The sequence below is a fragment of the Schistocerca americana genome, chromosome 7 (assembly GCF_021461395.2).
Source record: "Schistocerca americana isolate TAMUIC-IGC-003095 chromosome 7, iqSchAmer2.1, whole genome shotgun sequence".
Taxonomy (NCBI): Eukaryota; Metazoa; Arthropoda; class Insecta; order Orthoptera; family Acrididae; genus Schistocerca; species Schistocerca americana.
In genome coordinates, this window is record NC_060125.1 from 425370867 (window position 1) to 425396705 (window position 25839).

Here is a 25839-nt window from a genome sequence, read left to right on the forward strand (position 1 = left end):
CGCAGTCTGAAACATTTGTCTCGTTCTCGCTCAGTTTCTGATCGCTGCAGTAGACGCTGACGTTCCAGGGCCTTCCGATCCACTCTTCCTGGCCAGATCGACGTTTACCTCATGTCGTGAATCACAGTAGAGCAGCGATTAGCAGTCTAACAACACTTTATTACATAGCCACAGAACATACAATACAACATGTCGAAGATACACTGTCCTAAGAGTAAACAAACAGTTTCTCACTTGCCAGAATTACATCACTCTGTGACATCCTCGCCACCCTGGTCGACCACCAAAGGTACGGCCAGCTGCACAGGACGACTAATGATGTGACCTTCTGGTGTCCGGAGTATTATCGTCCTTACCCTGCCGTCTCTTCCTGGTAGTACCTTTTCTATCCTGGCTTTCTTCCACATATGTGGATCACCACGATGTCGCCAGGGCGAAAGGGGATGACTCGTCCTGATGGGCGTTTAACTTCATGGTAGTTCCGTAGCTCCAATAGGTATTCTTTAATCCAACGGTTCCAAAAACTGTCACAGAGTTGCTGTCTCAGTCGGAATTCCTTTGTTAAATTCGTGTTCGCTGAAGGCTCTGGTCCAGTCGGAATAGTCATAAGTTTTTCTCCCGTCAGAAAATGGGAAGGTGTGGGTGCATCAGAGTCATCTGCTGGTGTGATGGGCCTGAAGTTCACCGCGGCTTCAATACTGATCAAGATGGTGTTCAGTTGTTCCTCAGTGAGCTTTGCGAGTCCCAATACCTTCCGTAGGCAACGCTTTATAGTGCCCACCATTCTTTCCCCCACCATCCTCCCCACCAAGCCGCCCGGGAGAGAATGAATTTCCAAGTAATACCGTGGTGGGCGAGGAACTGATAAGTTTTTGTGGTGGTTAATGCCTTCCAGATAGTGTGGAGTTGTTCACAGTTGGTAGACCATTTTGATAAGGGGAGACTGGTCAATCTCATTAGGGTTACAAGTTCATAGTATATAGTTATAACCAAATTATCACCTTCTACTCAGATCACAAAGTCGTCCATGTATGCAGTTTCGTTTATAAGTGGCGCTACGGTGGTAAATGCTGTCATACACTTGTAGGCAAGTTCTTTTAGTGTTGCAGAAAGTAAAAATGGGCTGCAGGTCAGGCCGAATGGGAGTCTGTTAAAACGGTATTCTGTTAGTTCGTCCGTCGTTTGAAGATTTCCTGTTTGATCCTGGCTAATTTTGAACCAGAAGAATCTGATCAAGACTTTGTCCTTTTCGTTCAAGGATAATTGAAGGAAAGCTTGTGTGATGTCCGCGACGATAGCCGTAGAATATAGTCTGAAACGCAGTAAAATTTCCAGAATCTCTGTTAATAGGTTCGGTCCTACTTCTAATACCTCATTCAGAGAAGAAGATTGTTTTCGTGAGATGAAACGTCAAAGACTATTCTCCACTTAGTGGTTCCGTATTTCTCTTTCCTCACTGCATGATGAGGAAGATAAAATAGCTCCTTTCCTGAGAGTGGGGTGGGAGCGACCTCCACTTGCCCCTTCGTAATGAGCCGGCCGGAGTGGCCGTGCGGTTAAAGGCGCTGCAGTCTGGAACCGCAAGACCGCTACGGTCGCAGGTTCGAATCCTGCCTCGGGCATGGATGTTTGTGGTGTCCTTAGGTTAGTTAGGTTTAACTAGTTCTAAGTTCTAGGGGACTAATGACCTCAGCAGTTGAGTCCCATAGTGCTCAGAGCCATTTGAACCATTTGAACCTTCGTAATGTAGTCTAGCGTAAGATCGAAATACATTTGCTTAACTGTCTCTTGACGTTGAAATCTTTCCCTAAGGTGCTTGAATCGTTTTTCCGCGATAGGTCTGTTACTCGAAAGCACTGTATGTTGCCTTTTGGGAAGTGTAACCACTGCTCGATGATCCTTTATAGAGAAAGATGCTCTAAACTCTTCAAGAAGTCTCGTATCCTTGTTGTTCACAGATAGATCCTGGTCGGCAGTAATCCCTATAGTTTCTAAGTCCCAAAAGCGTCTGAAATCATTGTCCGAGTCCAGAGGAGATCGGTCAGTCTGAGCTAAATTTACCACGGTTGCATGCACACAGGCTTGTGACTTGTTATCACTAAGTATCCAGCCAAACAGAGAAGGAACTAACACTAAGGTTTCAGAGATGCGTATGGGCGAATTGTGCTCACTATCTTCCAATAAAAATCGCCCCCTACAAGAATCTCCACGGGAAGATCTTCTGTTGAATCGGTTTTCGGATCTGTTAGCGTAATCTTACGGGCATCTGGTAAACTCTTTATATGTTGTGGAACCGAAGGCTGGTGAGAAATAACATGAGTACTTTCGAAGGCAGTAAGTGGCACTGAAGAATTCTGCCAAAGCCCCTTCATATTAAACTGAACAAGCCTGCGGTGGCGTGGGCGTGTAGGGTTTGATTCAAAGGAACAAACGGTTAGTTCATGTCGGTCTACCGTTTGCAGTTTCAGATCATCAATCAGCGATTTTGCTATGAAGCTGGACTGACTACCTGCGTCCAGTAGACATCGCGTTGTCCTGCTCAATCCTGTAGGTCCTGAGACGCATACTTGAGCTGTCTGAAGGTACGTGTATCCGTGGGGAGCGACAGATACCTTTCCCACGGAAGTGACGTTTGTCTGACCCGCAGGACCCCTAATATCCTTTCGTTCCTCACAAATGGAATTATGATGCAGTCTTTTACAGTTAACACACCGAGCCTTTTCTTTCTTTTTGCAATTTGACACTTTGTGCCCACGTTGAAGACAAAGAAAGCATCTGTTTGCTAGTTTCAATTTATCTATTCGATCATTAACGCGTATGATCTTCTTACAGTATTGCGCCCAATGACCGCAAGATTCGCAAAAGACGCAGAACGGTCCCTTTACTCTGGTATCCTTCGGAGTCGATCTTTTAGATTTCACGTGTACGTGAAGTGTGGACGATGTGGGAAGGTTACTAGAAGTGCTGGAAAATTCACCGTGTATCTTCTGCATGGTAAGCGCCCCGTCGACTTCCTCTTTCAGAAACTCCATCAGTTGCAAAATGTCCCCTTCGGATATTCCTGTACGCTTGGCATGAATTATCCAGCGGCTGCATATGTCATCCGGAAAAGCGCGTAAAATTTCGGCGCGAGGACTCGGCCGTATCCGTTCACGTCTTCCCCAAGTGCCCGGAGAGCTTGAATACGTCGCTGGCATTCAATGAATGTTGAATTAAGTTCCTCTGGGGTGGACAACTGAATTGGTTTTATGGCTTCGAGATAATCTAAGTGGGCTTGAATTATTCGATCCTTGTTGCCATAACGTGCTCGGAGAATCCTCTTCGTTTCTGCGTACGTCTCGTCCGTCACCGCAATACCGTCCACTAAATGCTTTGGTTCTCCCGAGAGATAGCCGCGAAGAAAGATATGTTTATTAATTGTAGTTACCGTCGGATCTTTGTCAACCGACTGCTCAAACTGCTCCCAGAATCGCGCCCATGTCTCGAGATCGCCTGAAAAAGGCTCAAGCTTCATTGGCGGAAGTTTTACTGAAGCTGTGGGAACACTCATTGTTACAGATTGTACCGGCGGATTGTCGGGAATCTTTATGTCTGCTACCGATTTCGCAAGCTGTTTCTCTATTTCGTAAGACAATCGAGAAATTGTGAGTTTCGCGGTGTCTATATAATCTTCACATTTAAGAACATCTTCTTCGTATTCGTCATCGTCTAACAACTCGTGAATATCCTCATCTAATTTAACGAGGCGGTTCAGAACGCTTCCCAATTATTTTTTTTTCTTTATTGTGATTTTAATACCAGTATAACAGGTAGGCTGGCAGCAGCACAATACGCCGCTCTTCAGCCAAAGATAGTACAATGATAAAACAGAGAAGACATATGGGTTGGAACAAAACGCCGGGAGAAAAACAGGAGACACATGAACAGAAAAAAACATGAAGCCGTTCACACTCGAAGACAATGCACACTACAAACTGTTGACACGAGGCACAAACACTGAAGATGTTGATGGCACTGGTGAACGATGGAGTGTGACGGTGAACACTGAACACTAAACATGACGGCACACACGAAACACTGATGGCGGTGATCTCCGGCGCGCGAATGTCCACTTAGTGTGTGCGAATCCGGGGACCTGCCAAGAGGGGAACAGGGGTGAGGTGGGGGAGAGGGAAGAAAAAGGATGCCAATGGCTGAGGAGACGGGGGCAGGAGGAGAGGGACAGGGGAGGGGAGGCCCAGGGGAGGAGGGGGGAGAAAGGGAGGAGGGAGGGAAAAGGGAGAGAAGGGAGGGAGGGTGCCCAGAGGAGCAAGCACAGGAGGAGAGCGGGAGGATCAAAGTTGGTAGGAGGGGTAGATGGAGGGGAGGAGGGCATCATCAGGGAGGGGGAGCTGGCGGAAGCCACCTTGGGAGAGGGTAAGGAGGGTGGAGAGATGGAGACCGGGTGGACGTGTGAATACAGGCGCGGCAGTGGGCAGGGGTGGGAGAGGATCGGGGAGAGGAGCGGGTGAGGAGGATCGAGTTTGTGGGAGGTGTACAAGATCCGCATCCTTTCAAGGAAAAGGAGGAGGTGGGGGAAGGGGATGGATCGTACAGGATCCGCGTGGGGGAGGGGAGACGGATGCAATAGGCGAGGCAGGGAGCATGACGTTCAAGGATTTGGAGGGATTGATAAAAGGTAGGGGGGGCGGAGATCCAAGCGGGATGGGCATAACAAAGGATAGGGCGGATGAGGGATTTATAGGTGTGGAGGATGGTGGAGGGGTCCAGACCCCACGTACGGCCGGAGAGGAGCTTGAGGAGACTGAGTCGGGAGCGTGCCTTGGCTTGGATTGTCCGGAGGTGGGGAGTCCAGGAGAGGCGACGGTCGAGGGTGACGCCAAGGTACTTAAGGGTGGGAGTGAGGGCGATAGGACGGCCATACATGGTGAGATAGAAATCAAGGAGGCGGAAGGAAGGGGTGGTTTTGCCTACTATGATCGCCTGGGTTTTGGAGTGATCGCTTCCCAATCTGTCATTGTAATATTTATAATCCACGATTTCCGATGTGTCTGACAACCTTGCAACTTCCGCTACGAGTCGCGTAATGTTTGCTCTTTCTCTCATACGTTTTCTCTTTAGAGAGTGTAATTGTGCTTCTGGTTTGTGGTCTGTCATGCCCACTCCGTCCGATTACTCGAAAATTTAAAGCAGTGTCGGCTAGGGATCAGCTGGACCTAGTAAGGCGTTATCTTTGGAGCGCTAGTCGAAGTAGTTGAATCGATGGTCGCTAGATGGCAGCACTAGTCATAAACAATCTACAGGCGTACCGTAGGATATGATAATTCGTTAAAGCGCCAATCGAACAGCTACAATAGCAGTACAGAGCGGCAATAATGTAATCAGTTGCCTTTGCAAATGGCACTACAAAATATGTTGGGTGATAATTCAATTGAACTTAACTGTGAATGCAGCCGGTTGTCGGCGAAGAGCTTGTTGCGTGGTGTGACAAATCGCTGCGGTAAGCCCCCTCGTAGTATTGCCGCGTGACGTGCGTCCAGAATTCGTGTTTCACAACGGCAATCGTGGAAATTGTCTCCCGGGTTTCGGCACCAAATTTTTATGTCGTGAATCACACTAGGGCAGCGATTTGCAGTCTAACAACACTTTATTACATAGTCACGGAACATACAATACAACATGTCAAAGGTACACTGTCCTAAGAGTAAACAAACAGTCTCTCACTTGCCAGAAGTACATCATTCTGTGACACCTCACGGTGAATTATGAACAGTGGCGGGGTCACGGTTCTCTAGGCGGAAGGGGATACTGAGTACTGGCCGCACGGCTGTCGTCTTAGGACTTAAAACACGGTTTGACCAATGCTGAAAGTATGTCTGAGCCAGTACAGGGCGTCTCGTCTCCTGGTACTGGGTGCTATCACTCTGAAATATTTGGACTCGTATGGATTGTGGGTTTGCTGGCCACTGGGTGCTGGTTATGAAGCCCCTACGAAAAAAGCTGGCTTGTCGAGAAAGAAGGCCATTGCCCACCCTGTTTGCATGGCGGGTGGACTGAGCTCACTCGGCGCACCCAGATGCACATCGTGGCACACGTCGGCAAGAATGACACCTGCCGAACGAGTTCAGTGGCTGGTTGCTTTGGTGGTAAGAGCTAACCTCGCATGCATTATAGACGCATAGCTACCCTTCTGATGCAGCGTTCTCGAAATCGCTCGTGCTCTTCTGGTCTGCGCCCGGATGTAATGCTTGAATCAGATGTTAACATGTTTCTGGGACTATCTTTGATGCGTATTTCTCGATCTTGCCACGAAGAATTGTCAGAATAGGTTACGCGTACATTACAAGCAGGAAGCGGCTGCTAGGGTAACGCACGCGGTGAGCTCATATGGGTTTTTAGGATGACAAATACCTTCTCACGTACGATAAGATACGTTCCGATTTCAGAGAGGGAAGAATTTAAGTCCCATTAACTAATGGGACCAGATTCGTCGCAGCAGATCGGAGAAAGAATATCTTTGTATCGTGATAGTTAACGGCAGGAATGTCTATAAAGATGCCAGAACTAGTCTCACTCAGTATGCAATGCAATAAACGTTTTTATGTTGATGATAAAATGACAATCACTGCACCAAGATCGATCCTCTGCAGCTCTTCAGACATTCCACTATAATTTTCTAGCGTTGCGACTTCTCTGTATATAATAGCAGCATCCACGAAAAGCTTCACAGAAGTTCTTAAGTTATTCAGTAGGTCATTTCAATGTGTTATATGGTCCTAAAAAGCTCCCTCGGGTTCGCCTGAAGCTAGTTTTACGCCTGAACGTATTCGTCTGTTAAGAATGACACGTTGTGTTCAGTTCTGCTGGGAGCTATTCAGTAATGGTGGTAGTTCAAGCATGTTTACAGCTAATATTTAGTGAGGTTAGTATAAATTCCGAATGGGAAATAATTTGGGTGAAGTGTTCAAGCGGGGAGCGGAGTCAAACATAATAATCGGATGCGTTCATAGTCTCGTTACCTCAGGGGCAGCAGTGGCGGAATATTTGAGGAAACATATGTAGAAATAAGCGCGTAAATTATGGCGGATGCTACGGACAAAGAATAGCGTGATACTGTTGGAAAAGCCTCATTTGAAAATTACGTTGAGCAGTTAATCCGACAACCGAATCGCGAAGGTAACATATCAGATGTCCTGAAACCCGAATTTTATGGTTCAATTAACGTAGAACAGAATATCTGTGAGCATAAGGCAGATGCTGCCGGATTGGATATGACTGTAGAAAGGAATATAAAGAAAGGTACGAAGATACGAGGGTCATTCAATAAGTAATACCCCACTTTTTTTTCTCAGAACATATTTATTGTTAAGAGTCAGAATTTTGTGACAATATAAATCAACAAGTCCTGTCCATATCCTATTTTTCTACGCAGTCTCCATCACGTCCTATGGCCGTACGCCAACGTTGTGGAAGAACATGTCTTCCCTGTGGGTAAAAGCTTTTGTCCTGTAGGCGTAGCCACGTTTTCTCTGCATGACTGACACTCTCGTCATGTTCAAAGTGTGTTCCGCGTAGAGGTCCGTGACAGAAACGCCTCTCCGTCGGTTTCAAAACGCTCCAACAATTCAAATGAAATTCCTTTCTTTGAATGTCGTGGTCCGCTATGAGCATTCGTGGAACTCATTGTGAGCACCTCTTTGAATGTCCGAGAGTCTCGATCTTTGTAGACGCACTTCCAATGCTGATCGACAACTGTAGAGCCAATCGTCGAGTTGTGATGCGCCGGTCGCCACGAATAATAGCATCCGCACGATTCAGCATGTCTGGAGCAGTGGCTGTGACAGGACGTCCCGAACGTGGCTGATCACGGAGCTCTGTTTCTGCATTTCCTGAGGCTGTAACTTTCCTTACCCATCCCCCAACTGTACTCCTATCAATTGTGTCATCGGCATACAATGCACACAAACGCTTACCGCGTTCACCACGGTTTCTTTTTTTGCACACAAGAATTCAATAACAGCTCGCTGCTTGTAACATGAGTCCTAGGTAGACGCTATTTTGACGCCGTACTACGGCTCTGTCATCTGCCATAACGGTTCGAATCTTCACCGGCGCACAGAACAAACATCAAATGTGTAGCACCAACAAGGAGGTTTGTCTACATATGTTAGTGGCTTTGTAAAAAAAATCTGGGGATTTCTTATTGCACGACCCTCGTATTTGTGCTTAACAAGTATGACAAGAGACTGATCTCATATTACCTGAGTGTCAACATGAAATATTCACCTCTGAGACTAAAAATGTTGAACGTAAATGGGCAAAGTTCAAGATTATTGTACAATATACTATACCTTTGACAGGTACGTACAAAAAATTTGTGACAGACGGGAAATATACACCATAGTTCGACAACCACGTTAGAAAGCTGCTGCGAAACCATAGAGAGTTTCGCTGCTAATTTCAATGAAGCCAAAATCACATAGACAAACAAAAACTGAGGGAAGCCAAAAGTTATCGCAAGGAGGACCCAAATGTGAAGCTTTCTACTAGTAGGAAACTAAAACTTGTCTCTACCGAACCAACAGAGAATTCTCAGAAGAATTGGTCTTACGTTAAATCAGTAAACGGATCAAATTTGTCCACACACTAGGTGACCATTTTCGCATAGAAAAGGAGGATCAAAAGTATTTCACTGAGGAAGATCGTACATTGTCAGACAAACGTCATAATGACAGATATCAAAGTAAATGACAGCGGTACTGAAAATCTACTGAAATCGCTCAACAGACGAGAGACGGCTGGACCTGATTGGGTACCTGCACGACTGTAGGCAGAGTAAGTGAAAGAACTTGTTCCGCTTCTGTCAGAAGTATACTGTATATCACGGGAGAAACGACGCATTTCCATGGGTGCATTAATTCGGAGGAGATTTTCGTTTTCAAGAAGGGCAGTAGAACAAACGTACAAAACTATAGGCCTATATCACTGACGTCTTTATGTTGTATTTTGGAGCTCGCTTTGTGCTCTCCGCTGTAGAAATCAAATGGATTTCACAAACAACGGTCGTCCACGAGACCCAGAAGGCAGTTGACACCGACGCCCAAGTTGATGTCCTGTTCCTTGACTTTCCGAAGGCATTCAACACATTTCCGTGCTGATATCTAATGAAAAAAGTACGACCGTATAGAATATCAGACCAGCTTTGTGACTGGAGTGAATAGCTCCTAGCAGAATTGAACGCAGCATTTTATTCTTAATAGAGAAATACCTTCTGGCGTAAAACTAGCTTCGGCCGTGCCCAAGGGAGCTCTGCACGACCATATAACACCGACAAATGACTTTCTCAATAGCTTAAGAAATTCTATGAAGCTTTTCGCGGATGTTGCTATTATATACAGAGGAGTCGAAACGCTAGAAAATTGTAATGGAATGTCTGAAAAGCTGAAGAGGATCGATGCCTGGTGCAGTGATTGTTAGTTTACCCTCAACATGAACAAATTTAATGCATTGCGGATGAATAATCATTACTGCATGATAGTGCGATTACAGAACGATCACATGGAAAAGCCACATCCCATAAAAATCCGGGAGTGTGCGTACGGAGGGACTGCGTGAAAATAATCCCAGGTAAGCCAGATTCATTGGCTGGTTCAAATGGCTCTGAGCACTATACGACTTAACTTCTGAGGTCATCAGTCGCCTAGAACTTAGAACTAATTAAACCTAACTAACCTAAGGACATCACACACATCCGTACCCGAGGCAGGATTCGAACCTGCGACCGTAGCGGTCGCTCGGCTCCAGAGTATAGCGCCCGGAACCACACGGCCACTCCGGCCGGCGTAGATTCATTCATCCCCTAGAAGTGTAGTGCACCCACGAAGAACGTAGCATAGAAAACCCCCGCTCAATCAATACTTGAATATTCGTAATTAGTCTGGGCTCTGAACCAAATAAGGTTGACAGAGGAGACAGAGAATTTCCAAAGAAGAGCAGTGCATTTCGTAACAGGCTCAATTAGTAACCATGAAAGCATGGAAGCTCATGGAATTCCAGCAGCAGAACCATCAAGAGAGGCGCTGTTCATACAGTGTGATTTACTGCTAAAATACCGAGAACGTGTGTTCTCAAGCGATTCAACGAACATATTGTAGCCTTCCATGTATATCTTTCAGGAAGATCTCGGAGGTAAAATTAGAGAGATTGTAACTCACACGCAAGCTCATCAACAGTCATTCTTTCCATTGGCCATTCGCGATTGGAACAGGAGAGGCCAAAAGCGACAGTGCTGCACAAATTACCAGCCGCTACACGCCATAAGATGGCCTGTGAAGTACTGTTGTACGAGGGCAGTTCAATAACTAATGCAACACTTTTTTTTCTGAAACAGGGGTTGTTTTATTCAGCATTGAAATACACCAGGTTATTCCCTAATCTTTTAGCTACACAACACTATTTTTCAACGTAATCTCCATTCAATGCTACGGCCTTACGCCACCTTGAAATGAGGGCCTGTATGCCTGCACGGTACCATTCCACTGGTCGATGTCGGAGCCAACGTCGTACTGCATCAATAACTTCTTCATCATCCGCGTAGTGCCTCCCACGGATTGCGTCCTTCATTGGGCCAAACATATGGAAATCCGACGGTGCGAGATCGGGGCTGTAGGGTGCATGAGGAAGAACAGTCCACTGAAGTTTTGTGAGCTCCTCTCGGGTGCGAAGACTTGTGTGAGGTCTTGCGTTGTCATGAAGAAGGAGAAGTTCGTTCAGATTTTTGTGCCTACGAACACGCTGAAGTCGTTTCTGCAATTTATGAAGAGTAGCACAATACACTTCAGAGTTGATCGTTTGACCATGGGGAAGCACATCGAACAGAATAACCCCTTCAGCGTTCTAGAAGACTGTAACCATGTCTTTACCGGCTGAGGGTATGGCTTTAAACTTTTTCTTAGTAGGGGAGTGGGTGTGGCGCCACTCCATTGATTGCCGTTTTGTTTCAGGTTCGAAGTGATGAACCCATGTTTCATCGCCTGTAACAATCTTTGACAAGAAATTGTCACCCTCAGCCACATGACGAGCAAGCAATTCTGCACAGATGGTTCTCCTTTGCTCTTTACGGTGTTCGGTTAGACAACGAGGGACCCAGCGGGAACAAACCTTTCAATATCCCAACTGGTGAACAATTGTGACAGCACTACCAACAGAGATGTCAAGTTGAGCACTGAGTTGTTTGATGGTGATCCGTCGATCATCTCGAACGAGTGTGTTCGCACGCTCCGCCATTGCAGGAGTCACAGCTATGCACGGCCGGTCCGCACGCGGGAGATCAGACAGTCTTGCTTGACCTTGCGGCGATGATGACACACGCTTTGCCCAACGACTCACCATGCTTTTGTCCACTGCCAGATCACCGTAGACATTCTGCAAGCGCCTATGAATATCTGAGATGCCCTGGTTTTCCGCCAAAAGAAACACGATCACTGCCCGTTGTTTGCAACGCACATCCGTTACAGACGCCATTTTAACAGCTCCGTACAGCGCTGTCGGAAGTCAATGAAACTATACGAGACGAAGCGGGAATGTTTGAAAATATTCCACAAGAAATTTCCGGTTTTTTCAACCAAAATTGGCCGAGAAAAAAAATGTGTTGCATTACTTATTGAACTGCCCTCGTAGATACAGACCTTTTATAATTCCCAAGCAGCCTGCTAATATCCATACCAAACAATTTCGTTAACTCCTCATAAAATATCTTCCGAAATACATTTCAACCGTACTAAACAATCACTCCACCGGTTCTTTACACACTTTGTTCTAAACTATTTAAACCCCTACTTCCTTGCTTCCAACGTTTGCTTATTCCTTTCCAAGTTATCCACTCTAAACTAACCAGATCATTAACCAGAGTCATATTTTAGTTTTCATCTCGTTGCTCTGCCATCATAAAAGTCCAGACTCTTGCCTCATTTCGCATGTAAATCATAGGGGCATATTCATATTCTTTTTCAAATTTTAGAGCACACATTTGTTCTGCAATTAAATACATAGTTTTATTCAGCCATATTTGTCAGCTGTAGTGTTATAGTTTCTTCCCTACCGACTCTTCTCCTTATTTTATGACAAGTTTTAGAGAGCGAGAGGGATCACCATGATGTGTAAACACTAACAAGATATTTTTTATGTACTTTTACGATGTTTTAAAGATTATTAACTACGTTAATCTCTAAATAGTTTTGTTTTGGTGGAGCACCCCGAATACCAGCATCATCATAATTGGGAGTAGTGTGGTTTTCATACTCGGGTGAACATTTTGATTTAGGTTTTCCATCATTTCCTTACCACATGAGGTGAATCCCGAGAGGGATCTTTCAACAGTGTCGCGGCCCATTTAATGCTTGTTCTTATCCAATGTGAGGTAACGGTACGTCTTCGAAAACTCTTCATCACTGTCTTTAGAACGTTAACTTACAGTCCTAAACCATAAATTTTCTTCTGTTTTTGTTTAATTTGCATGTCTACATCATATTAACTCATTATCGCGCTGCCACAAAGATACGAAATACATCGCTGGTGGTAAATGTTCAGGTTTAAATTACCAGAATCAACTTTCGGTTCTGACGTTATAGGTTACTACAAAAAATATATTAGAACTGACCTGGCTTCTTTTCACTCCAGCTGTTGATGGATTGTGTGTCACGTTTTGTGTGTTTCAGGGAGGAGAATTTGAGTGGGATGAGGTGATGCAAGGTTACATACTGTCCTCCTACTACTACGGGTACGCAGGAGTGAACATAGTGGCTGGTTACGTTGCTGCCCGGTATAGTGCCCGCTGGGTTTTAACCATAGGACTGCTCGCTGCCGGTGTTTTCACGATCTTGGGTCCTGTCTGCGCCAGTGCGAGCCCGGTGGTTTTCATGATAACACGAATACTCGTTGGAACATTTTCAGTAAGTACTTTTGAGGTACGACGTAACACTTCTGTTCTGCAGTCATTTCTAAAATACTGAACATGTTACCATTCTTTTCAGGGTGTTATTATACCATCAATGCACGTTCTAGTTGGGAAATGGTTCCCCGAAAACGAGCGACAAAGACTAGGAGGACCTATTTTCTCAGGTAATGTCCATTTCGACTTTCTAAACGCAGTGGAAATATTCTTCAAAGAAGGCCAACTTCCATGGGACAACGTAATAAAACATGTGACTTATGCATAGATACTGTAACATTTTCTCTCACTGTTATCACATCAGTTATAATGAATCCCGAAAGAATTCCGTATGAGCTAACGTACACTCTAAGATAAAAAAAAAGAACGAACCACGAAGGAACTATCCGATGGGATGGAAATCGGTAGATGTTATGTACGTGTACAGACAAACAAACGATTACAATTTCAGAAAAATTACGTGGTTAATTTAAGAGAAAGTGGTTCACAAATTGAGGAAGTCAATAACGCTTTGGTCCACCTCTGGTCCTTATGCAAGCAGTTATTCGGCTTGGCATTGAATGATAGAGTTTTTGGATGCCTCCTGACGATATCATGCCAAATTCTGTCCAATTGGCGCATTACATCGTCGAAAACCAGAGCTGGTTGGAGGGCCCTCATCATAATAATCCAAACGTTCTCCATTGTGGAGAGATCCGTGGACTTTTCTGGCCAAGTTAGGGTTTGGCAAGCACAAAGACAAGCGGTAGAACTCTCGCCGTGAGTGTGAGGGTTGAAATGCCGCTGTGTTGCAAGGGTGCCGCGGATCACAACCAAAGGGGTCCTGCAATGAAATGAAGTGGCACGTCAGAATATCACTCCTCGTTGTCGGGACGTATGCCAGACATCGGTCACGTGAGTATCTCACTGCCCACCGGGGCATCTCTAGACACGTCGTCACTGGTCAGCGAGGTTCATTTTGAAGCTGGACTCCTCACTAAAGACAGTTCTAATCCAGTCAATGAGATTCCAGTCCGAAGACCTCTTTGATTGTTATCTGCAGCACCTTTACAGCAAAGCGATATGTCGACGATATTCTACGCCCATTTTTGTTGCCCTCCATGACATGTCATCCTGGGCTCACATTTCAGCTCGATAATGTCCGGCCACAAACTGTGAGAGTCACTGTGAGAGTTTCTACTGCTTGACTTCATGCTTCCCAAACACTACTTTGGCCAGCACGATCCCACCTCTCCCCAACTGAGAACCTTTTGAGTATGATGGGCTGTGTCCTCCAACTAACATGCGATTTTGATGATCTAATGCGCCAATTGGGCAAAATTTGGCACAATGTACTTCAGGAGGACATGCAGCAACTCTATCACTAAATGTCAAGCCAAATAACTGGTTGCGTAGGGGCAAGAGGTGGACCAATCCGTAACTGACTTGCTCAATTTATGGAGCTCTTTCTTTTCAATAACTCATCCAAGTTATCTGAAATTGTAGTCATTTGTTTATCTGTACATGTACATCACATCTAATGGTTTCCGTCCCAGTAGAATAATTCTTAGTCTTAGAGTGTATTTGATCTAGTCCAAAATGATACATGTTTAATTTGTGGTTCCAAACTGCGTTAATCACTCAATGAATTACTGTAAGTGACGACTGACGTAGACAACAAAAAGATTTCACAGAAAATGTTCCAAATGAGCAGCTGTACATTCATATCGCAACAAGTGTAGCAGATGTTATCCCGTTCTCCCAGTCATTTAAGAAAATTGGTATCTTTGTTGGATTTCATTCTCTAACATAGTTCGTTTAATTAATATGAATGAAGTGTCTGTGAGTTTACAGCCAGGCTCATGGGAAGGGATTTTAAGTTTCATTTTTGAGGTACAGTGGGTAGTCCATCTAATCAGATTAGTTCCAATCACACAAACTTTGAAAAGAGTGTTTTAGTTTTAAAATCTCAGCTATTCGCTGCTTACGATTTATACAAATATGTAACACTGCTCGAGGTAGTGTTCACACCTATATTCATCAAAAAGCACTCATATACTCAGATATCAGTTCTCCATAACAACTTCAGATCAATCCAGTGCGTAGTTATCCTTGAAAAGCGCAACATTCATTCCCAAATACTACTGATATTTACTCGCAAGCCAGATTAAATAAAATGATCAGAAATTTGAAATATATTATTCGTCGGGTAACTTCTGTACAATAAGTCTCGATAACTTCCTTTTGACATTTCCGTCACTGCTTACCTCCAGACAACGTAAGATTCCAAGATAATGGAAGGTTAAGCACTAAAAATTAAATGTGTTTTAATCACAATAGCTCAGGCAACAACACAGTTTAAGAAAATAGGGCGTGGTCAGTTTAGAATATACTGTGTTACATCAAGACAGCGTGAAACTTTCAGTGTAGTAGCAGGAACCTGACAATGGCGAAAAGTTATGTTTTAGAGCAAGGGCCAAATGGTTTCCAAGTAATTATGGATAACAATCTTGATTGAGATACCTATCACTAGAGGCAGTAAAGACACCAGAACTTAAAATTGGTTCCTCTGACTGGTCGCAGTTTCCTGTACGTAAACATAACATATAGTGCGTGTTCTATCTATAATTGATAAGTATAAGCACTTACTGTTTGCAAAAGACTGTAATAAATTCGACCAATTTCAAAAATTAATATAGACTAAAATCAGTTACACAGAATTTTAAAGTATTCTTTACAGTATTTAGAAGTGCATATGTGAACACCATTTCCATCAAGACGGTACATGTTTGAGAATTTGGTGCGTAGTTCCAAAGAGAAAAAGAGCCATGTCTAGTGTAGCATACAGATCCTCAAAGTCTTCCCTATCCAATTCCTCATTCTCAGAATACCAATCAATTATTCACTGCTTGCTTATCAACGGTGCCCGCATTTATCACCTTCCTGTCCCAAGCCCAACCATTCCGTTGCTTGAAATGCCAGAGCTACAACAACCATCTCACCCAAGATTCCAAAAATCCTCTCATGTGTTCCCATAGGAACCCCAATCAACTCCCAAAAAAACTGTCCCTGCCTAACTGTAACACCCTAAAAGAGTTTTTCAACTCATCTATTTCTCTGAACGTTATCAAAGCCTCCTCACAGTCAACTTGAAATGATCATCCACATCTGCCCTATCTATACACTATTCCATCCAAACGGTTCATGGATTCCCGTCCAGCCACTAAAGATATATTCAGTTTTGCAATCACAGTTTTCTAAAAAAAACAATCCTTCGACTGTTCTCATTTTACTCCGTGTTTTTAGTGAGCAGTCTACTGACTGGTTGATGTGAGCCACCACAGTTTCTGTTCCAGCTACTTCATCTCAGAGCAGCACTTCGTACTTTCTCAGTTATTTTTTGGATGTATTGCAACCTCTGTCTTCCCTCACAGTTCTTACCTTCTACTGTTCCCTCCAGTACCTTAAAATTTATTCCGTGATGTTTTAACATAAGTTTTGTCACAGTGTCCCTTCTTCTTGTCAGTACCATATGTTGTTTTCTTCATCTATATTGGGGAGAACCTCCTCATTCGTTTTCGGTTCGCCTAATTTTCAAGCACCACATCGGAAACTCTTCATTCTCATCTTTTCGGGTTTTCTCACCATCCATGATTCACTTCCAGTCAATGCTATGTTACAAGAGTAAATTCTCGGAAATTTCTTGTAGCAATGTCATGAGCGAATCTTATCGTTGATATCCTTTCACCCTGGATTTTGACCCCATCTTGAACCTTTCTATTATTTCAGTCATTGGTTCTTCGATGTATTAAAGATGAAGAAAAGAGTGGCGCACTTGGCGGCCGGCGTGCGATTCCTCATTCCAGTTGCAGACAAATGTTTAGCTAGCAAAACCCAGTCCCACCAATAGGTTTAAGAGAAAGGTGATTTAAAAAACTAAGATGCAGCAACGCACTGCATGCAGCGTGACCAAGGAGATGTGGCGTGAACTTTCCCAGTACTGTCTCTCGCGTCCGTCGGCCGTCGTAATTTAATACATATATTATTATTGTTATTATTATTTTTTGATTGTTGCCGACTTACATGGTGGGCCTTAATAAAAATGATATTTAAGTTGAACAATGTAATAAACTTTTCATATTAATTTCCTCGGCTAGTCAGTTCACTTTAAAGCAAGAAATCTTTAGTTATTAATTAAAATTGCGGCCCACACACGCGCGAGAGTATTTTTCTTACCTCCGTTAACCATTGTATTGTAGTCAGAGTCCTGGCTCTGGGTCTCGGCTATGGTACTGAAAATAAGAATCTTAAAGCTAAGTATTTTCTGCAACGTCGGGCGACTGTGGAGAAAAATTAATATTATGTTAATAGCGGGCGAGTTTTCGCTTCCGCTAATTTTTCATAAGTTAATATCGCCACGTAATGGCGTCGTTGGCTGCATCGGCCGCTGCGATTGTTGAGCTGTAAATTACTTGAATGCAGGTTAATTCAAGGAAGGCGGACATGAAATTGGGATCACCTCTTACAAATTAAAAGTGCACAATAATATTAAATCAGTATATTATATGCTTAACTCATACAAATATGCTTACATCTGCCAGCACTCTCAAGATGTCCCTCTATGTACATTCAAGACAAAAGAGGAAGTAAGTTCGACTAAAAAATTAACAAAAGAGTGTAACTTGTCGTCTCTTTAGATCATTCTGCCATAAATTATTTCTTTGCAATCTAAACCTACACAGAGAAATTATTATTTTACGGCACTGGGGACGCTATATGTCCCATTAGTTCAGTGAGATGAGGCAGTGCCGTGGGGAATGAATGAGCAGACTCGCCTGTGTTTCGAGTCGCGTTCTTGCCAAACTTTTTTTTTTTCAGTTACAGCATCAAAATTTATCCAATTTACACCTCCACAATGTGGTATCTTTTGTATTTCTATCTGTTGCTGTTACCTTTATCTAAATATTAAGACAAAACGTGAGCTTCTTACAGATGTATACGATCACTTTGTTTTGTTCATAACATAAATAAAACCAATAGAAAACGATAGTGAATACAGTAACATCGTCTGTACTCAGTGTGGTACAAAAAAACGCAATAAGTAGGCTATACAAGATTGCACGTTATGCTACGCATAATAATTCCAGTAAGTACGTTTGATATCTAGGCTTATCTTCACACAGAAACGTTCACTTTAGAGAAGATGTTCAAAGCTACCACCTCGAATTTGTAAACATTTATTCCAGTCAGTACGTTTGGTATCCAGGCTTATCTTCAAACAGAAACGTTCACTTGAGAGAAGGTGTTCAAAGCTACCACCTCGAATTTGCAAACGTTTATTCCAGTCAGTACGTTTGATATCCAGGCTTTTCTTCAAACATAAACGTTCACTTGAGAGAAGATGTTCAAAGCTACCACCTCGAATTTGCAAACGTTTCGCCACTCACTGGATCATACTTTGCTGGGCATTACGCAACACACCTGCATCCAACACTGCCGAAGTGACATGAACACGTGGTATTAGGTCGTGTACGTCCATGGGTGAAGTAATATAAACTTGTTCCTTTAAGTGGCCCCACAAATAAAAATCTAGTGGATTAAACTCTGGAGAACGTGGAGGCATAACAGTGGACCTCGACAACCAAAGCATTTCCCTGGAAACGCTTCACTTAAGGTGTTGGGTACATTCATTCCAACGCGTGGCGGTGCACCATCATGCTGGAACCGTAGCTGTCGCCGAATACGTAGTGGAACTTTTTCTAATACGTGAGGCAAAGTATTGCAAAGAAACATACGATACAAGGGCGCATTCAACTTTTCCAGCAAGAGATAAGGACCCAAAAGCCCTCCTCTCACGATTTCAACCCAAAGGTTTTTGCCAAAGCTTGCCTGAAATCCACTTTCACAGGTGACATGTGGTTTACTTTTCGACCAATAATGGCAATTATGGAGGTTGAAAGTACCTTCACGGGTGAAGCTAGATCCGTCAGTCCGTATCACATTATTTATAAAATGTTCGTTGTGTTCCACTCGCTTCAAAAACCATTCACAAAACTGTACTCGTCGAATGCGGTCTTCAGGCTGCTGGCGCTGAGTTAACATATAATGATATGGAGGCAGTTCTTCAACGTGCAACACTCCAACAGTGAGCCTTCCAGATATCTGGAACTGCCTTGCAATATCACGGGTACTTCGCCGAGGGGACTACTGAACGGTTTCTAGAATCGCGTCCGTAGTTTGTGGGGTACCTTTAGTCCTTGAACGACCTCTGTCCAGTACTTGCTCCACGCTACGAAAAAACATTCTTATCGGGATGGTGCATTTGAGGGTACCATGCAGTGCGAGCAGCGGCAGCACCAACAGCTTGGTTATCGGATGAACCCAGCACCAAAAGCATATCGACGTATTCATCGTGTGTGTACTGAAGCGCTTAACAAGAACCTGACAAAACCAGTTATGGTTGCGCTGTGCGCGGTTAGTAGACACATGAATGCAGTTTAATGGATCCCATTCTGATATGATAGGCTATTGTAATATGACAAAATGATGTCCTGCCTGTAAATGATGAGAGCTAGGGAATGGACGTCTACAAAATAAAAATGGAATCTAACGAGAATTCGAACCATGCCTCAATGGTTAATGTGGGTTCGATGCCACAGCTGTCTACTCAGTGTGCCACGATGCGTGATACAGTAGTGTGGTGTGATACACATCCTCTGTACATTCCTTTCGCTGCACGATGTGACAGTGCTGAAAACTTCTGGTTTTCATACATGTGTTTTGGTAATGCGCGCGATCTGATTTTGCCAGATAAACTTTCTTTAGATGTGTATTTACACTTTGAGATTTGTCCACGTCGTACATGCTTAAGTCCACTGTTACGAAATTTACTCTTCAAGCTGTCTCGCCAAGGGTTCCATTCACCTTTACAGTGTAAGACTTTGGCCCGTCTATTCGATAGCAGAGATAGGGTTTTTGCAATAGGGACACGCTTTTTGTAATTCCAAGAGTCATCCTACAACAGTACTTTTGCTTGACTTGTGTAATATTACAGAATTACGGACTTGGTCTTTCACGAATTATTCTCCTTAATTCTATACCTAATTCCATCAACGTAGACGTCCTATTCTCTATTTTACACATTATCATAATAGCCCCTTACGTCCTATCAGTATATGGAAACGATTCAAGTGTTCAACAAGAGGAAAATGACATAAATTATTTTCAAAAGAGGAATATGTGATAAAGTCACTGTTGTCACGTGTCTGATCCTAACTTCTGGAGAACGGCCGCTTAACCCACGAGTGGGCAACCGGCAAGCCCTGCAGATCCGGCCCGCGTTTGGTTTCATATGTCGTGAGTAAAGGAGGAATGTCCATGACGCGTAAATAAATGTAAACATCTGCTGAGGGGTGGACATAAAAAGAATGTACCATCAATAAATCGTGTCTTGAGACATATGTTGTTGGCGTGGCGTGACAGGAAAAGAGGTGCCATTGTCATTGTTGCGTTACCCCTAAACATTACCGCCGTCACGGACGCTACAGTTGTGACTCAGGCGTTAAGAGCGCTGCTGTTGCGTTACGTAACGAGGTGAACCGCGACCTTAAGCAAGTACCAAAGGTTCCCCATGCCTGTCTTAAACTTTAAAACTTATCCTCTTTTCTTCCATAAATGTAATCTTATCCCCTTGACCTACCAACAAAATTCTTCATTTACAGAGCCAGTTTCGGTCGACTGACTATCATCAGTTTCATAAAAATAATCACACCATCCTATTCGGCAAAATATAAAATCATTAACATAAGCTGATAAAATAAAAAATTAGACACTGTTATCATATAGTAATACCGTTAACGCCGACTGCAGTTACAGCGCGAATGAGTTCACTATAAAGCACATCACATATATATATATATATATATATATATATATATATATATATATATATATATATATACTTGGAGAACGTTAAAACCAACAAACTGCAGGGACGGATTCCTGGCTGGCCTGACTGGAAATGGAGGAAAAAAGGTCCTGTAGTCATGTGTACGGACATGCACCTTTGCCACGGTAGATGGCGCTGACGAATGGTACTCACCACGTGCCCTTTGGTCCTTGTGTTTTGCAGGCTATGTGATTGACGCAGCGTACTGTACACAGCAGAATGATCCGGTATTTGCGTCGGGAACAAGCCGAGATGGTGTTTGTGTACTGCCAAGCTGATGGAAACGGTCGAGAGGCAGCATGGCTATACCAAAAAAAAGCACCCTCACAGAAAAAAATGGGTCAAATGGCTCTAAGCACTATGAGACTTAACATCTGAGGTCATCAGTCCCCTAGACTTAGAAGTACTTAAACCTAACTAACTAAGGACATCACACACATCCATGACCGAGGCAGGATTCGAACCTGCGACCGTAGCAGCAACGCGGCTTCGGACTGAAGCACCTAGATCCGCTCGGCCACAGCGGCCGGCCCTCTTGGTTCTTCTTCATCAGCGGTAGTGCAGAGGAACGATTCGTCGCTGAACACAGAGTGACACCATTCGTTAGCAAAAAATGGTTCAAATGGCTCTAAGCTCTATGAGACTTAACATCTGAGGTCATCAGGCCCCTACACTTAGAACTACTTAAACCTAACTAACCTAAGGACATCACACACATCCAGGACCGAGGCAGGATTCGAACCTACGACTGTAGCAGCAGCGCGGTTTCGGACTAAAGCGCCTAGAACGGTTCAGGCACAACGGTCGGCCGCACCCTCACAGACACCAACTACATCTCCCATCACAACATTTCAAGCCCTCTTAGGACGTTTTTGTGATCATAGTCCCTAATAGTCGAACGTGCAATTAGGCGGCGGACTGTGCGTTCACCAGATTTGGAGGCCCGGATTCTACAGGATATTGAGAGTAACCCTAATACAAGCTCCATGCAAGTCGCCCGCCAACACGGAGTAAGCCAAAGTACGATCATGTGTGTCCTACACGACTACCGCTACTATCCCTATCACCCGCAGTCCCATGGAGATCATTTTAAACATCGGTTGTGACGTGGATGTGATGCAGCTCTGTAGTGTGTTCCGGGGCAATTTGTTGTCGTTGCAAGGACACCGTCACTGTTGGGACACATGTGCATAGAATCTTTTGTCTCTTCTTCCAGTCAGGAATCCGTCCCTGGAGTTTGTCGGTTCCATTAACGTTCACCCTGTAGACTGACGATACCGATTACGAAAATTGACAACAGCTAGGAGAGCTGTGTGCTGACCACATGCATCTCCGTATCCGCATCCGATGACACCTAAGGGCTGAGGATGACGCGAGGGACGGTCGGTACCGCTGGGCCTTCACGGCCTGTTCTGACAGTGTTTGTTTGTTTTCTTTTCTTTTGTGGATTTGCGCTGTAATTTATACTACGATATCACAACAACAATAACAATGATTTTATCATCTGGTGTTAATGGTTCTCTATTTCGTCTAATATGATGCTATGAATACTTTAACGCACCTGGTGATGGACAGTTGACCGTAACTGATTGTTTGAATAAGGAATTTTATCAGGAGTAAACATGACATTTTTCAAACACACTGCCGGAAAAAAATAGTACACCGGGAAAGACGACGCTGATTTTGATCCGATGACGGGATATACCACTTGGGTACAGTGGATGTGCTGATAATGGCTTCAGCGTCATCCGCCAACAGACAGTGTAGTGGCATAGCTATTAGAGCGTCATCTGTGTCTATTCTTTATTACGGAATGCTGACAGCCAGAACGCCAGGTGTAGAAATCGTGTGAAGCAAGCAGGCAGCCATGCCATGGATATGCACTCGTGTTTCCTACAGTTTGAAAGGAGGCAGACTGTGGTTTTCTGAGTGGCGGGAGGTTTTTTTTACGGAGAACTGCTACTCAAGTTGGATGTGCGGCATCGGTTGTGAAACAACGCTGGTATCAGAGGTCACGGAGCATTCTCACACTCGTGGACGAGGTTCTGGGCGTCCACAAACACATCTACATCGTACTCCGCAAACCACCTAATGGTGTGTGGCGGGGGATACTTTTTGTACCTCTGAGCCCTCCAAGCCTGTTCGACTTCCTAATAGCGCATGGGAAGAACGATTGGCTCCAATTTCTCGGATTTTCTCCTCATGGTCATTACGCGAGATTGTTGGGGGGAAGTAATAAGTTGTCCGACTCTTCCCGGAAAGTGCTCTCTCGAAATTTGAATATCAAATCCCTCCGTGATGCACAACGCTTCTCATATAATGTCTGCCAATGAAGTTTATTGTGAATCTCCGTAATGCTCCCGTGCCGACTAAACGATCCCGTGACGGAACGTGCCGCTCTTCGTTGGATCTTCTCTCTCTTCTATCAGTCCTATCTGGCTGGGGTCCCAGACAGATGAACAGTACTCAAGAATCGGTCGAACAAGCGTATTTTTAGCCACTTCCTTCGTCAATGAGTTATATTTCCAGAGAATTCTTACTATGAATCTGAGTGTGGCAACTGTTTTCTCACTATTTATGTTATGTTGTCATTCCACTTAAGGTATCATATTTTACGGCAGATATTACTTGCAGCTATTTTCCATCAATAATGTAGCTATACACTAGTGGATTTCTTTTCCTATGTATGCACAATATGTTGCCTTTACTTACGTTCAGGGTCAACTGCCAGAGCCTGCACCGTTCATCAGTTCTCTGGAGGTCATTCTCAAAATCGTTAATCTTCTGACGTTGCTACTTTGTAATAGACAACAGCATCATCTGCGAACAGCATTGGAAAGCTTCTGACTCTTTCTACTAGATCTTTTATATATATATATTGTAAACAGTAACCGTCCTACCACACTTCCTTGCCGGCCGCGTGGTCTAGCGGTTCTAGGCGCTCAGTCCGGAACCGCGCGACTGCTACGGTCGCAGGTTCGAATCCTGCCTCGGGCATGGATGTGTGTGATGTCCTTAGGTTAGTTAGGTTTAAGTAGTTCTAAGTTCTAGGGGACTGATGACCACAGATGTTAAGTCCCATAGTGCTCAGAGCCATTTGAACCATTTTGAATCACACTTCCTTAGTGTACACCGGAAACTACTTTTACATCCGTCGATTTTGTTCCGAGGTGTTGTCTTCTATCTGCAAGGAAGTCTTCAATCCGGTCGCAAATCTGCTCCAGTACTCAACAACCTCGTACTTTTTCCACTAAACGGCAGTGTGGGATGGTGTCAAATGGTTTCCTGAAGTCAAGGAAGACGGCATGAAACTGAGCGCAATTGGCTACGGCCCTGTGGGTCTCTTGGAAGTACAGAGCGAGCTGAGTTTCGCAGGATCTCTGTTTGCGGAATCCCTGTTGGTTTTTAGGCGAGATTTTCCTTTTCCAATAACGCTATAATTCTTGAGCATGAAACATGTTCCATAATTCTACAATAGATTGATGTCAGCGCCCGCCCTAATCGTCGTCTTGTAAGGGCAACAGAGGCAGATAGTACAGATACCACGGCACTTATAAAAGGGCTTTCGAGCCAGGGTCTGCCAACACGAACTATTGCGAACCAGTTACTAGCAGTGTGACAAAAGGGCACGCACATCTGTAGCCGTCTTACACTCCCGCCAAAGCATCGACGTGCATGCCTCGACTGGTGTCGTTAGAGGATTAGGTTTGATTATATGTACGTTTCGTTCCAGTTGATCCATAGTGAGAAGATCCTTCAGGATGTAGAATATGTCAGAGGAAAACAATACACAATAAATATTGACAATGGAAACAAATATGAAGATGCTAATGTACCTTCCACAGATCCTAAGCGGTATGATCGTCATGGATGTGGAATGAGTCAAAAAATATTTAAACAGATTTTCATTTATGAGGTATAAACGCTGAATAGGAGACTCATTTTACAACACATACTTACAATGATCACATTGCTGCACTGAATTTGTACGGAGATCAGATTGTACTAATATTAGTAACACACACACACACGCACACACACACACACACACACACACACACACACACACACACCAGTTATTTCTGCTAAGAAATTCATCAGTGGAGTAAGTGGAGTTGGCCACAATAAATCCTTTAGGCTCCTCTTAAACTGAATTGTATTGGTAGTTGAACTTTTTATGGCAGCTGGTAAGTTATTGAAAATGTGTGTTCTTCAATAATGGATACCTTTCTGGACCGAAGTAAGTGACATTAAGTCTTTGTGAAGGTTGTTCTTATTTATAGTATTGATTCCGTGAACTGAGCTGATGGTTTGTAAAAGAGATATATTTAAATGTCAAATTTCATTAAAGAATAAATATGTTGGTGAGCAGTAGTTAATATCCCTAGATGTAAAACTGGCCTCTGTAGGATGTTCTTGAGATCGCACCACAAATAATTCTTATTACATGTTTTGTATCCGGAGAACTTTAGCCTTTCTTGTTGGGTTATGCCAAAAAATAATCACATATGGCATATGACATTATGGAATGAAATTAAGGAGAGTATGACAGCTTTTACATTTTTATATTCCTTATGTCTGACAATATTCGCATTGCAAATAGAGATGCGTTTAGGCGCCTTAGCATTTCTGTGGTGCTCCTACCAACTGAATTTATTATCAAGCTACAATCGCAAGAATTTAACACTGTCCACTTCTTCCATCTATTTGTCATCATATTTTAGGCGTGTACTGGAAACCTCTTACAAGTTCTGAATTGCATGTAGTGTGTTTTTTCAAAGTTTAGTGACAAAGAATTGGCTAGAAACCATTTTTAATGTCCATCAAAACTTCATTAGTCGATCTTTCTATGACTACAATTGATTTGTCATTTATTTCAATGTTTGTATCATCTGCAAACAAAAAACCTTGGCACCCAGTAATGTTACTTGTGGAGGGTCATTGATATGCACAAGAAAAAGCA

At 43.7% G+C, this 25839-nt stretch overlaps 1 protein-coding gene across 1 annotated transcript in view; it reads left to right on the top strand.

Annotated features, from left to right (window-relative positions):
• LOC124622980 (putative inorganic phosphate cotransporter) overlaps positions 1-25839 on the top strand; it is a 150454-nt gene that overhangs the window by 46260 nt on the left and 78355 nt on the right. The window contains exons 3-4 of the mRNA XM_047148769.1: positions 12717-12950; positions 13032-13119. Coding sequence (XP_047004725.1) covers positions 12717-12950; positions 13032-13119 — 322 coding nt within the window. The remainder of the gene's footprint in view (positions 1-12716; positions 12951-13031; positions 13120-25839) is intronic.